Consider the following 15329-nt stretch of genomic DNA (forward strand, 5'->3'; position numbering starts at 1 on the left):
TTAAGTTTTGTGCTGTTTTCAATTTTCTAGTACTGTGGTTGATTTTTTTCTCAACAATGTTAAATATCGTGAGCCAATGCGTTATATGCCAGCTCAACACGTTCACATACAAACAACCATACTTTAAATAGAATGAGAACATACTTTGAAAGCTTTGAGAATTTGTTTTCATTTTTGCAACAGAATAGTAGAATAAGAGTAGATTTGGTTGTGAAGAAGACAGAATCTTGTCAATGATTGCATGGACACCCAAATGACTGGAGTTAGAACTGCCGCGTGCCGATTATACATTCAATTACGGGTGTCCGTACAATTATGGGTAGGAATTAGCCCTACGGCTACCTTCCTGGTTTCGACAAGCACTCATTGCCAAACAGTCCTAAAAGCTGGGGATAAGTCTGGTGTTAAACAAAATCAGATTATAGTGAAGTTTGAAAAGTGCACATGATAAGAATGCAAAGTAAAATGTCTCCGATTAAAGTTATGCTAAAGGCTAAATTTTGAGGGAATGTTTTTGGGTAAAATCTTGATTATATATATATATATATATATATATATATATATATATATATATATATATATATATATATATATATATATATATGTTCCTCTACTTTCGATTACAAATTCCCTTAAACATTCTGTCAAAAAACAGAGTTGTAAACATAATTTTAAATTGTATTATACATTTTTTTTTGTTGTTGTACTTATGAAGGAATCTGGTTAAAGGGTACACCCACAAAGCCACAGTTGTGTTACATTGTCCAGTTGGGAATAATAATGATAATAATGTGAATGTTGTATCTATACTTGCTTGCTCTCGGGTACTCTGTGATTACAGCCTTGCCAATGAGTTCAGAGAGTTCCATTTGGGCCGGCCACAACACATCAGGCACCTGGCTTGTGGCCTGGCGTGGCATGAAAGCAAATCCAGTGACGTGCGTCCGGTGGCCTGGCTTTCATTATGTTAACCATTTTACGTTCCCTTATCCCAAAGCAGTTAACTTTGACATTTTGCGAAAAGAGGATACACACAATTCAAATCCAAGAATTAATGAATCCAAGAATCCCATGTTTTTTTTTAAAAACAATTCACATATAAGAGCATTAGTTTACAAGTTTTATTTCAACTGGCAACATTTTGAGAGCACGTGAGCTGTGAATAAAACAATGTATGATAAAGTGGGATAGCTTCATATCCGGTAATCATTGTAAAAGAAGTATTGACTTATTGCACAACAGGCAAATGGCTCAACAGAACGAGCCTTTTCAAATCGCATGTTTCCTTACATTGACCATACCCTCAAACAGAATAAACAATACACTGGCAGTTAAAGATAACTGTTGAAGCAAAGCAGCCGTACACGATTCGTCATGCCATGTGATGAAAGGTTGGCGCTGTCTCTTGGGTGAGTGGTTCGGAGCCATGGTTTTTAGTGCAATGCTCTACATTCCCACGCTGGAACTCTTTCAGTTCCCCCCTTTTAAACCAGCTCTAATGGCAGCGCGTTCCTGGGATGTATACTGAGCCATGCTCCATTGTTCCTGGACATCCTGCTGGAGAGAAGAGAAAAAGTGCAAAGCAAAGTGAACAAAAAGCATGACGCAAGGCAAAAGGAACCTCTCCGCGGTGTCCTTCTGACTGTAAGGTCATTTAAAAATAAACATGTCTAATTTATACCGTCATGATATATTTTTTTCTTCCATCGATCCACCTTTACTACCTGACCGAATGTAATCATAAAAAAACTGTCCCAGATATGCAAAGGAGCTTATTTGCAATACTGTACACAATGGCTGTACTGTGCAGCAACATTGCAGTTAAAAATTTATAACTTTACCCCATTGTTGGATTTATTAAAGTTCACCGTGATGACATAAATTCGGCAATTTTGGGGTCGACCCTCCAAATGATCAATTTATATATTTATCACATGGGAGAAGGAGTTGGGAGTGGTAATGTATAGTGGAGGTGAGGAAGGGGGGGGGTAAGGATACAGGACAGTGTCAAGCAGCTATAGGAAAAGCAAACAGGGGTTTAGGTTGTATTTGTAGGGGGATAAATTATAAATCAAAAGAGGTGATCTTAATGATGTGTCGGAAATTTGGGAGGCTTTGTCTAGAATACTGTGTATGCTTTTGCTCACCACATCTGAGGATGGCATAGCTGCTATAGAGAGGGTACAATGTCGAGATACAACGTATAATGATTCTAGGTCTAGCTCGACTTAGCTATGAGGTATAGTTGAAGGAAACTAGAGTTTATGCATTGGAAAGGAGGAGATAATGAAGGCATTTGGTTGAGATGTTTAAGATAATGAGCAATGTGGACAAGATAGGTGCAGTGCAGTTTTTCAGCAGAATGGACAGTGTTAGAACCAGGACCATAGCCTGAGAGGAAAGAATACGAGAGTTAGGACAGTATTAAGGCAGGGGTCTTTTAGTTGGAAAGTGGTTAATGCATGGAGTGGTCTCACAGAATAGGTAGTGGCAGTTTAGGGGTGGATAGGTTTAAACAGGAATTAGAATAGGTACCTGAATGCATGAGAGATGGAGTGGTGTGGGGATATTGGCTACATTGGGATAGGTGATGAAACTGGGGTTGGTGCAGCCCAGGCATGATGGACCGAATGGCCTCCTGCACCAAAGTTCCTCTCATGTATCCATCTTTCAATCCCCACTGACTTGTTTGGCATTTATGGAATCGTGTTTTTTTTTTCTGGATATAACCATGATGGGTGGCATCCATGACCAAGAAAACAACATTTTGTTGAAGGCGATGAGTTTTTTTCCCACCACATAAAGATAAAAAATACTCACATGAGAGGCTGGTGAAGTAGAGTGGCAGAAATGTTTTAGTTGGGAGATGTATTAGGATTAGTTAGAACACAGACTTTGTACTCCGGTTTGAGCGTTCGACACCAAAGACAGAGTACGTCTTCCTTTATTATGATATGGACAATGGTTGCAATTTGTGTGACTTCTTACCCAAATAATGGCGTTTGCAATGCTTCTCACGTAATGAGTTGTGTATCCACGTACTGCCAACGTGTCGTTTCATTTGTCAACAAAAGGTTGTGGAGGTTGCGATAGTGATAATACAAGTATGCGGGTTTACCACGAATAAGTGGAACAGGTTCCACGAGAAGAGGGATACAAAAAAATTGTTTTCCTTTTTTAAAGTGGAAAAAATAATAAATAAATAAAAGAACCCATAAATTATGAACAAGCCTTTTGCATTTTGCAATGCCAAGTGAGATTACGAAAGTAAATACGACAATGGTTCAAGGTTGGCATGGACACTTTATTGTATAAAGTCTGGAAGTAAAGGGGGGTGTTGTCACATAAATGTGGCAAATAACGACCACAACGAGATCTGCAGAGAATATTCGGAAGGGTACGCGGTGATTTCAGCACTACCGCTTTGATGTCTCCATCATTTGTAAACTTAATGCCACACAGATGTTCTTCAAGTCATCCAAAGAGATGAAAATCGCAATGAGACAAGACAGGACTGTGTGGGGGGAATGATTTAGAACTTCCCAAACCATCTCCACTATAGTAGATGTGGTCACATTTGCCATGCGAGGGTGAACCTTATCATTTACCCTCGCTAAAGGCAGGCAGTATACCTGGCGACCATGTACGTATTGCTCATCTCACTGAATTGGGCAACAAGTCACTGTAGTAATGTGTATTGATGGTTTCCCGACATTTGATAGATTGCACATGAATTGAGCATTTCTGTCAGCCGAGATATCCATTTTCCACAATTATTCAAAACTTTTTCCAATTCGACCTGCTGACCACAGTTTTATTATGTGCTGCACTGATCACGTGATATTCCTGGTGTTGGCTTGATGGCGAGAGTGGTGGGTGTGGGATACTAGGGTCCTGAGTTCAAATCCCACTCGGTTGTTGAATTAATACTAGGTGGGGTTGACTCAGACGTCATCCTTCCGTGGTCGGCAAAAATGAGTATCAGCTTGTTGGTATTCTGTGTCGGAATGGCAACTCATCCAGGATTGTGCACAATAGCCAAGGACACTGGTGAGGCCGCACCAACACTCTGCACAGAGTATGGTCCCGATGGATGGATGGATGATCATGTGATTGACCGAATATGCATATCCAATCCGATTGGATGTGAAATTCAGGAGCATTCATGCCACTCCAGGCGAAATGCACACCACACTTAGTACAATGTATTGCAGAAGCTCTTCAAGATAAGGTTGCCAAAAGTGAAAATGTACCCCTCCTGTTCCAATGCAACTTTATTGTTTGTAAATTTCAAAATCGGTGAACTTGCTACTGGGCTATCCATGGAGTAGAAAGGCAAAGAATTTGCTTTGTCAGCTCCTTCAGAAATGGCACAAGCCACAAAAAGCTAAATTAAATTTTCGAGCCTTGTTGAGTTACCCAGCAGGAGATTGCAGACTGGCATTCCAGATTTTACTCAATTTTAATTAATCTTTGTTCACCAATCCCACCCTCAGTCTCATTTCCTTTTGTGGCTCTGGAGCTGGACATTATACGACCGTTTCACCAAGGCTTCTCCTGCGATGACCACAGCATAAAATACCCGAACCTCCAGGACACTGTCCCCGATGAACTTCTGAGTGCCGGTGGTCTCCTCATGGCGATATTTATTGTACGTAACCACAAAACCACAACCCACAGTTCAATATATTTTTTGTCTCAATCCATGCAGTTCTTTTCTTTCTCGATTCTCAACTTTTTCCTGGTTAAACGAATTATTTCCTCACTTGTTAAAGATGATCTTTATCTGTAATTGCAGTAGAGTGCAGCATATAGGTGTGGCTCCATCATTAAAAGCAAGCATGTGGACAGGTGAACCAAACTACTTCATCACCAGTGGGAAGAGTACTATGGAAAGCTTCCAATAGGCAGTGAGCCAAAGAAATGCAGGATGATCTCCATTTCAGATTATATATATATATATATATATATATATATATATATATATATATATATATATATATATAATATATATATTTTATATATATATATATATATATATATATATATATATATATATATATATATATATATATATAATATATCCACTCAGGGTTCTGACAAGATCAATTTCAGCATTTTTGTGTTAATGCATGTGAACATCCGGATTGTAAGATCATGCTAAAAGAGACAGCGAGAGATCGAGACCTCTAAGGAGACCAAGGCCCCATGAACTCTTTTCCATACCCACAGGAAGGTCAACAAAATCAACAAAATGTCAACATGGCTTTCAGTGAACAATAATGTTGGGTGAAGCAAAAGCTGTGGTTACCTGGTTATTCTTCCATTTGCTTTAATTGGTTAACAGCAGCTATAAGTCAAAGTGATTTATTCAGCACACATAAGAGATAGGAAATATATATATATATATATATATATATTCCAGCAATGCTTTACATTTCTACTTTTTCTCTCTCTCATCCTTCATGTTTCCATGTATGTACATCATTGTGCACAGCTTTGCGTCACAGACGCCAATAGCGATGTCAGAATACACAATGACAATGACAGTAAGAGAAGGTGAAAAGGATTTGGTCAGGGCATTGTCACACTGAGGGCACTTACTGTCCAATCAGTGGTACAGGAATGTGAGTGTGCACGCCATTAATCACTGCTGTCACGCTCGTCCATCTGCTTCATTGTCGTTGTTCTTTTATGAGCCTTGACGTTGTGTAATTGAAAACGGCTAATCATGATGTCATCACTCACGAACAACCTTTTGGGGAGTGTTTGTTAATACGCTGTCAGATATATCTGAGATAAGCTAACCCCCGCTTTAGCAGGGAAAATTGTGTGTGTGTGTGTGTGTGTGTGTGTGTGTGTGTGTGTGTGTGTGTGTGTGTGTGTGTGTGTGTGTGTGTGTGTGTGTGTGTGTGTCTTAGATAACTTCAGAACTGTTTATGTCACTCTCTCTTTCTCTATCGAGTGCAGCCTGTGGCTGCTGGTTGCATCATTGGTTGGGACGTGGCTATGCTGCTGATGTAGTGTCCCCCCTACCAGTACACTGGTGCTCATTTTGCCGACCTCGGAAGGATGACAGGTTGAGTCAACCTCCTGGTGTATATTAATTCAGCAGCCAACGGAGCTTGAACTCAGGACCCTAGGATCCCAAGCCACCACCCTAACCACGAAGCCAACACCAGGCTACGTTTATGTCACTAGAAGTAGCTGAATGTTTTGAAATAAGGGAAGACTACACTTTTAACTTGCACTGAAAATCGGGGTGTCTTTTTTTTTTTTCTTCCACTTCTTTGATGTTGTTATCACACCATGTCAAGGGTGTTATTCAATAAAATTAAATGGAAAAAGTATACCAAGCTTCTCTTTATGGCATTAAATATGAACTTCCAATAGGGTAGAACACCCCAAGTTCAGAGTGACCAAGAAGGGACCTCAATAACTATCTCATTATTCCATTAGACATCATCTATATGCTTAACATTGAGTACTGTGCACGATTATACTGCATGTGGTCAATAGGAATCTCCTTTTGAAATACCACGGACCTGGGAATTTTATACGGACCATACCAGCCCCTAGTGATGAATACAGACTGGTGAGAGATGTTTCTGGACAATCAGAAGGTTACAGGTTCATCAGTACTGCCTAATGGTTCTGCAACCTCACCCGATGCCGGTAAAGAGGGCTGTCACTGATCTGGCAGAACCATAACCGGATGATGGCATTGATGTAGTAGCTTCAGCATGAGCACCACTCACCACTGTGTGTCCGCACCGCATTTGTCACTACCAGTGCAAAACGGTGTTTGTTCCTTTTGTTTGAAGGCAAAAGCATAAAACAGAAGAAAAGGACAGGAGTAAAAACGAATCGGATGATAATAAATCATGGCAGTAACGGGCAGTACATATGTAACGGGGAAGGCAATAGTTTTGAGTTATTGAATGTTCGTTCGCAGGGATTGGAATCGCACTCGCAAAGGTTATGGCTCTGAATGCATGAGCGGAGTGTGTTGTGGAATGCTGGAAAAGAACGAAAGCCAGAAACTTGTTTCCCACGATATGGAGTGTATTTCCCAAGCTGGAAGTTTCTGTAGCCATTGTTGCACATACAAAAATCTCAGGTTCTGCCGCACAACTTACGACAAGTCAATGCTTTTGATCCACCAACCAATAGGGAGCTTTTAAGTGGTTTCCACAGCAGTGAGGTGGAGTACACGTAGATTTAGGTAAACATATTTGCATGTTGAGGCTGAATACCTCACAATGGAGGGCAATACCACCTCAGAAGACCGTTATTCAGGAGAAATCGCAACGTGAAACACTTTCCCCTACCATCAGACTCAAACTGGTTCAATCCTAGGCAGCAAGGAGTGAGCTACAGGAGGTGGGGGCTTTGAGACAGTTTGCAGATGGTGAATGATTGACACTGGCAAATAAAAAATAGAATACTCTCATGGCATCAATGGAGGGTTGTTAAAAATGGTCTTGGAGCAGCAGAAGTTCCACCAAACAAGCAATCAGTCACTTCTATGAGACAAATAACCATCGGTTATTGTTCATCGAACCAAATGGATACTTTCTGCTTGCTGAAGGAAACAAAAATCCAAAAGATTTTTTTATTTTTTTTAATGAACGAAAATTTGGAGGCATATCGACCACAATATCGAATCGATTCCCTATGACCTCCACAGGGCGGTACCACGGAGCACCACGAAAGTGAGCGGTGTTTAATGGTCCCATCAATTTGCAAAAGTTTACATGAAGACGAGTCTTTATTCAGCCAGTCTGACATGAGTTGTATGTGAGGGAGCATTGCAGGATGAAGTTTGTCGTTGGCAAGTGAAAGAGGCTTCAATTCAGCTCAAAACATGTTCACTTTTTTGCTATCAAGTCTAATCTCAGGAAAAAAAAGTGTTTTTAACATACTAGTGGGGCAACTTAGCTAAATATAGCATAACAATTGTGCATTTTGTGAGGAAAGCACCACATTTGGCACACTAGTAGCCTATCGTATTATGAACAGATTTGGATATTGGGCCATCTCAAAATTTTTGATGGCAGTGGAAAATGGCTGACACAACCATCAGCGGCTGAATTTGAGATGGCCTAATATCCAAATCTGTTCATAATATGATAGGCTACTAGTGTGCCAAATTTGGTGCTTTCCTCACAAAATGCACAATTGTTATGCTAAGTTTCCCCAATATACTGTTAATTTAACTTGTTGGAAGCATTTTGACCGTTGCTGTTGATGACCTAAAGCTAAAACCACCCTTAGATGGGCGTTGACTTAAGTCTGTGTTTTCTCTTGTTTGAGATTTGCTTCCATAGTCCATTTAAACACTGTCTACATGAAGCTTTATATAAGCCGTCTGATTTATGAAGTCAAACAAACATGGCCGTATTGTCTGCTTGTTTGTCAGAGGATAAAGGTCATGCTTTGCCAGGCATAGTGTTCTGGTCGGTGTATGCACGGTATAGGACAGCGAAAGGAGAAGCAGGCCAAAAGATTGCTGAGGAGGCCAAAGTGTTTTGCCAAACCAAACTATTAGAGGCAGGTTTGGCTCAATGAAACATTGGACTAACCTCAACCGACTTGTTGCGGTCCAGTTAGTATGAGTAAGAAGGAATGGGAAGGATAGTGGAGAGAGGAGGAGGCAAGTAGAGCTGGGGAAGAATAAAAGGGAAAGGAGTTTGGGAAGGTAGCAGTGGGAGGAAAGTGGAAAGATTGAAAATATATGGGAAAAGATAGGGGTGTTAGGAGAGATCAAAATGATGTTTACCTTTTTTGTGTTTTTATTATCTTAATAGCTCATTATGATGGTTTCCTCATGAGAATGCTGCTGGTCCAATTAATATGACTGTATCCTGCCTCATTAAAAAAAAAAGTTTGAAAACACAAGGAATTCACGATATTCATTATTCCTGATGAAAGTACCCTTTAAAGTTTCACCAACCCTTCTTGATGGATTTTAACTGATTGCCAACAGCTAATTAACTTTCATCTTGAATTTCCTTTAAAATAATAAATTCCAGGCAGAAACAAGTAATTGGAGAAACTTTTGTCAATGCATTTCATGTTTAACTATCAGACGTTTGTCCATATTACTACTGTGACAGGTCTGCTGGCCGGGTCACGAGTGGCCTCTCGGACCCGCTTCCTCACTTTTGACGCAGAAGCCAATGAGCCGCAGATAACTCCGTGGCATGATGGGCTGCTAAGCAATCACAGACGCCATTGGAGATTATTAATTTAGGCAGGGTCCTCGCGTCCAATTCCTGCGCTACCATTGGCTGGTGCGCTGTCATCCAGCTATCGTGATTCGTCCTTAAAGCACGATGGGAAGGCTTGCTGGTTCAGGGGTAGGGCAAGCAGGAGGGTCATACTTTGCATCCAATACCTATGCAAATGCCACCAGCTTGATTGGAACCTCGTTTAAGCGATTGAAGGGCTAGAATTGCTGCTTTGACGATCAAAGCGATGGAGTTCTCACTTAGATGATCGAAGCACTGGTGAAACGGAGTTACGTTAGGCAAGTGTTTTGAAAATCTGGTTTGAAAATGTAGTTTGAGAATGTAAAGACAAAACAAATTAGAAAATATCTCAAAATGCAAAGCCCATTCACGGCCACTTTGTATTCAAACTGAACTTGATGAAAACAACAGCTTAAAAAAAAGAAAGAAGAAGAAAAAAAGGGTCAAATTTATTAATTTGTGTTCTCACAATAAAGGTTTGTTGAAAATTTTATGACAAAAGCTCAAATGGTAAAGAAAGGAACATTGAAGGGATTACAAAACCCAGCCACCTTGCGCTTGCTTGGCAGATGGGTTAATAATGCCTATTTGTACTCAATGCGATGTTGCCATTTGACATTTTGATCCAATTATTAATTCGTCTTCTCCATATCCTCATAATTAGGGTTTTTGACAAAATGAAAATTTGATGACAAAAGCTTAAATGGTTTAAAAAAAAAAAGTTATCATCTGGACTGACACACTGAAGTGATTGCAAAACCACGTCTCCCACTGCGTGCTGGACAGGCAAATCAGGAAACTTCAGGGTCCGGGAGGATGGTGCAGAGGTGTGAACTTATCTTTGAGCTGTCTAGTCTGGGTTCAATTTCTGGCCATAACATAAACTGTCAGATTGGTGCTTCAGAGGCAGGATACGCAAAACACACACACACACACACACACACACACACACACACACACACACACACACACACACACACACACACACACACACACACACACACACACACACACACACACACACACACACACACACACAAGCATTTAAGGTCATTTTTCCCTGATAGAGCAGGGCTAAGCCTTGCAGTCCCCATGACATTCATGGTTCCCTTTTTGAGGCAATGTTTTTAATGGCCGGATGCCCTTCCTGACGCCAACCCTTTAGTCGCCTCTCATGACATGCAGGGATATGGTGTACCTATTCTAACCAGGGCACACACCACGACCAGTACACCGGTACTCATTTCACCGACCTTGGAAGGATGACTCTTCAGAGGCAGGATGTGGAATCATAAAGTACGCGGTCACTTGAACAGACATTAACATGGGCATCCCTTTTTTGCCAGCATCAGATCGTGGATGTTAAGGATCCTATGGCGTATTTCACAAAGAATAGGTTAGTTATCTGCAGGCACGCTGATGAAATTACAAATTCCTGCGCCCTTCAGTCAAACACCAGGCCTGCTTAGCCAGATCATGAAAGACATGAGCCCAAAACAGTCCATCGCTGACCACACAAGAAGGTGGGAATAGTTTGGCCCATTAAAGAGGAAGTAGTGAAGACCAAGAGACTACCAACTTTTTGCAGAGAGAATGGAGCCTTTTTCTGAGATACAACTTTTTGTCAGTCCTTATGCTGATGCACATCTGACATATTTGACTCACCTTTATTCAGAGGTATGAGATGATACAATAGGGCTCATCAATGGATAGAAGCTTGGCATTGGCTTAGCAGGTGGCCTGTGTTGGGATCCTCAGGTCCTGAGTTCAAGCCCTGTTGACCACTGAATTAACACCAGGTGGGGCATAGTGTTCAAGAATGCTCATAAATATTTTGTCCAATGTTGAGTCTCCTCTTGTAGGTTGCTTCACCACCTGTGCCATCAGTACATAAATCATTACCAGAGTTGGTGTCAAAGCCACCCAATGCTCGCCTGTTTATACATTTATCGTTTTAAAAAAACGTCTAATAATTAATATTTTTTATAAAGCATTGCAGTGAAGTATAATTATAAAGCAATATATGTATTTGTATGTTGTAATCAGTAACAAGAGCGCAAGTGAGCACAATATATGCCCTAACAAGAAGGTATATACAGAATTGTGCTACTACATGGAAAACAGCATCCTGGTTGCCATGGCAACCACTTTAGATGACGAACGTATGTCGCTACACACCGTCTCCACAGTCTGTACCTATGTACCAAATATGAAACGTGAAAGTTGAAAACTTTGGGAGTTAGAGTGTGGACAGGAACAGATGGAAAACAGCATCCTGGTTGCCATGGCAACCACTTTAGATGATGAATGTATGTCATGACACACCGTCTCCACAGTCTGTACCTATGTACCAAATATGAAATGTGAAAGTTGAAAACTTTGGGAGTTAGAGTGCGGATAGGAACGGATGGAAAACAGCATCCCAGTTGCCATGGCAACCACTTTAGATGACGAACGTATGTCGCGACACACCATCTCCACAATCTGTACCTATGTACCAAATATGAAATGTGAAAGTTGAAAACTTTGGGAGTTAGAGTGCGGACAGGAATGGATGGAAAACAGCATCCTGGTTGCCATGACAACCACTTTCGATGACGAACGTATGTCGCCACACACCGTCTCCACAGTCTCTACATATGTACCAAATATGAAACGTGAAATTTGAAAACTTTGGGAGTTAGAGTGGGGACAGGAACGGACGGAAACAGCATCCTGGTTGCCATGGCAACCACTTTAGATGACGAACGTATGTCGCGACACACCGTCTCCACAATCTGTACCTATGTACCAAATATGAAATGTGAAAGTTGAAAACTTTGGGAGTTAGAGTGCAGAGAGGAACGGACGGACAGACAGACAGACAGACGGACGGATGACCGGTATCACATAATACCCCCCGATATCTATATATCGGGTGTATAAAAAAGTGTGGTCGATAAAAACATTAGAAAGGAAACTAGAGGGGGAGCACTCGGGAGAGTGCAAAACCTCCGCCGCCAATACTGCTGGGTCACTCAAGTGAACCTTATATCTTATTCATTAAATATGATGTCAACAGTGCTGACAGAGTTATAGTTATTTTCTCCAACTTTTTTTTGGGGGGGGGGGGGGTTGGAAATCACTTAAAACATGTAGAAATGCAAAAAAACAAACATTTTTTTCTCTAACAATTTTTTTTTGGGGGGGGGGGTCCAAAATCGCCCCTCAGCGCTATTAAACTGCAAAATCTAATGGCATGATCCTTGGACCATACCTCACCCCCCCACCAAGTTTCGTCGAAATCCGTCGAGGAGTTTTTCCGTAATACTGTTCACAAACAAACAAACAAACAGAAAGGGGTGAAAACAGTAACCTCCGATCTTCGATGGTGGAGGTTAAAAATAACTTGCATCAAAAAATTTAACATTTTCACGCTGACGCTGACGCTGACGCTCACGCCGGGGGTATTGCTATAGCTCTCTGTTCTTCGAACAGGCGAGCTAAAAATCGCCCGTAATAAGAACAGCAGCACTTTCCGTTGAGTTTATCAGGTCAAGCATAGGCACTGTATAGTCGACAATATCTTGCTGAGAGAGTGAACGAGGAGATGCATATGCAACGCAGGCATAAATGTTCATTTGAAGGCATACGTCTACCGATTACGTCAGATTAATCCAGGGGATTTCTAGGTAAGCTGGCACACAATAAGCAATTAATATGCTGGATCTCATATCACTACGTACATAGAAGGCAACGCTTCTTCCTGCACGTGCTGTACGATCTCGATGATATGGATGAAAATTGGGTAGTTGGTAACAAATGGATGGCTTATTCGAAGAAAACCATGTCTCAGTTACTGCTATGAGATGGTTGTTGTTGTGCTGCATTGCAAGAGTTGCTTCGAAGTAATGAAAATTGTTCCACAAAGATCTAGCATCAATTAGGAGTACCGCTGGCAAGGATAGCGTGAGTTGATGTTGTACCTTCTTAACATTGTGAAGAATCCGTAGGCTGTCAGGTGGACGTTGTATGGCAGCTGGTTTTGTAGGTGTGGTTCGACTACTGATATCGGTCATCGCTTATGGAGAACTCTTTGATCAACCATTTGGACAATATGGTCGATGATATCCATGTCAGGAGCAGACGCTCCGACTCACTCTCCACCAAGAGCAGACGCCGCAGTGCACGCTCTCCCCCGATAATCTCAGGAGAATCCGAAAATCTCACGAGACCCGATTGGTTCTGCCAGTATAGACAGCAGGTCGTCTGGTCTTCTTTGATGTCCCTTGACAACAGGTTCCACTGCTTGTTATCTCAAAGCATGCATGGCTGCTGCATGGGTAGCAGCTCCTCCATAATAAACAAATTCATGCACTCAGCAGTTTGCATGTCAAATGTGAACAGCCATCTTGGATTACGAAAGGGCAAACATTATTAATGTGCTACTTGGAGTAGAGTTAATTTATTATTGACTAAATGGAGTAGAAAACGGATATAGAAAAGAAAAAAAGCCTTCTCTAACTGGAGTAGTAAACAAACATTTGAATATAAAAGCCAAGCTGGATTTTCAGGCATCGAAACCCACAGCAATTACAAAAAAATTTTAAGCAAGGCTTTTGCCATTTTGTCGACTTGCATCATCATGCAGGTAGAACTATGGGTGAAATCAGCAGGAGATGATTGAGGTATGTTAACTGCCTTGGGAAGCGAAAATCTGACATTTCAGACGTTAACCCTTCATCGGAGCAAAAGGATTTGTTTTTGCTTCGACGAAGGGTTAGCGTCTGAAACATCAGCTTCCCCTTGCTTCCCATGGCGGTTAGCATACCTCAACAATCGTCCCGTTGATGTCATCGTTTGTCATTTTATGGCTGATAAGGTGGTTTGGGTGACCTTTAATCCATTATTGCCGCAGATTTTTTTTATTGATCGCTTGCACTGACAGGGATTAAAACAAGTGCTGTTGGTGGATACTAAACATGAGAACAAACAACTGACGGTACTTAAAATATTTTTGTCTTTGATATTACTCAAATATTGTGGAAGACTTTTATTTATTCGGGAAAGTGAGTCTCGTGAAAGAGCGAGGAGATGGAGGACAAAAAAGCAACACACTGAGAATGAGGCAAGCAGGGCAACAAGAAAGGGAATGAACCAACAGAAAAAGAGGAAGAGGAGGAAATACGGCAACAGATCTGAACGAGGCCCACAACAGCATGTGGCCTGGACAAGGATACACGAACTCAAACACACAAAAGGCACACAACAATTCATTTAACGAGATGTGCAAGTACATTACATCAACAAACTAGAATGGCACTTGGTACAGTGCATGCCTGTATTGTATCCCACTGGTAGGCCAGGTCCACATCTGGACCTTAACCAAAGTCTTATTGGCTTGTTCTTGTCACCTACCTAACTCCTCCACCTAGTTTTGTCATAATCTTTTCAGAACCTTTTGAGATATTGTGCTATATGTTGTTTTTGGTCCTCAATCTCTCAATTGGGACGAATCACTTTCAAAATTCTAGTATCTGCATTTGTATCTTCACCAAAATCTAATCAATTCGTCCTTGACGCACATTCAATCTGGCCACCAAGTTAAATCAAAATCTGTCCATAACCTTTTTGAGATATCCTGCTCACAGACAGACAGACAGACAAATAAGGGTAAATACAGTGCATAACCTCCATCTAACTTCGGTCACGAAGGTAATTAACACAAACAATTACCGAAAACTGTTGAACAAGACATTTCCGGAACAGGTATCCTCAGCGATTGATGATGGTCTCTCAGAGCAAAGAATATGGCATCTGGCTGCAAAGAAACCCACAACCTAATTGTATAACCCATCGTTTCTATACATTCCAATACACTCTCAACTACACAACGATTTGTACAAGGAAAACAATGGATTTTTAAAATACTTTTTTGGGCTAATAAGTGCCAGACATAGCGCTTTGCATTCAGATAAGAATGTGTTTACTGCCATTGGAAGTGAAGTGCGATTGAAGTTTTACGTGCGACTTCTTAATCACAGCAAAAGAGCAGTAACCAGTGTGTTGTGCTTTAAATATTTCATTGTGTACAGC

General features: G+C 41.1%; 1 protein-coding gene across 3 annotated transcripts in view; it reads left to right on the top strand.

The window, feature by feature from the left end:
• Window positions 1-15329, top strand: part of LOC147024850 (phospholipid phosphatase 3-like) — a 62185-nt gene that overhangs the window by 23565 nt on the left and 23291 nt on the right. For all 3 annotated transcript variants that reach the window (XM_085885165.1, XM_085885164.1, XM_085885167.1), the window contains exon 2: window positions 4497-4651. In XM_085885165.1, the coding sequence (XP_085741291.1) occupies window positions 4497-4651 (155 nt within the window). The remainder of the gene's footprint in view (window positions 1-4496; window positions 4652-15329) is intronic.

Source organism: Eptatretus burgeri, chromosome 6 (assembly GCF_056783735.1).
Source record: "Eptatretus burgeri isolate ZD-2024b chromosome 6, Ebu_testis_v1, whole genome shotgun sequence".
Lineage (NCBI taxonomy): Eukaryota > Metazoa > Chordata > Myxini > Myxiniformes > Myxinidae > Eptatretus > Eptatretus burgeri.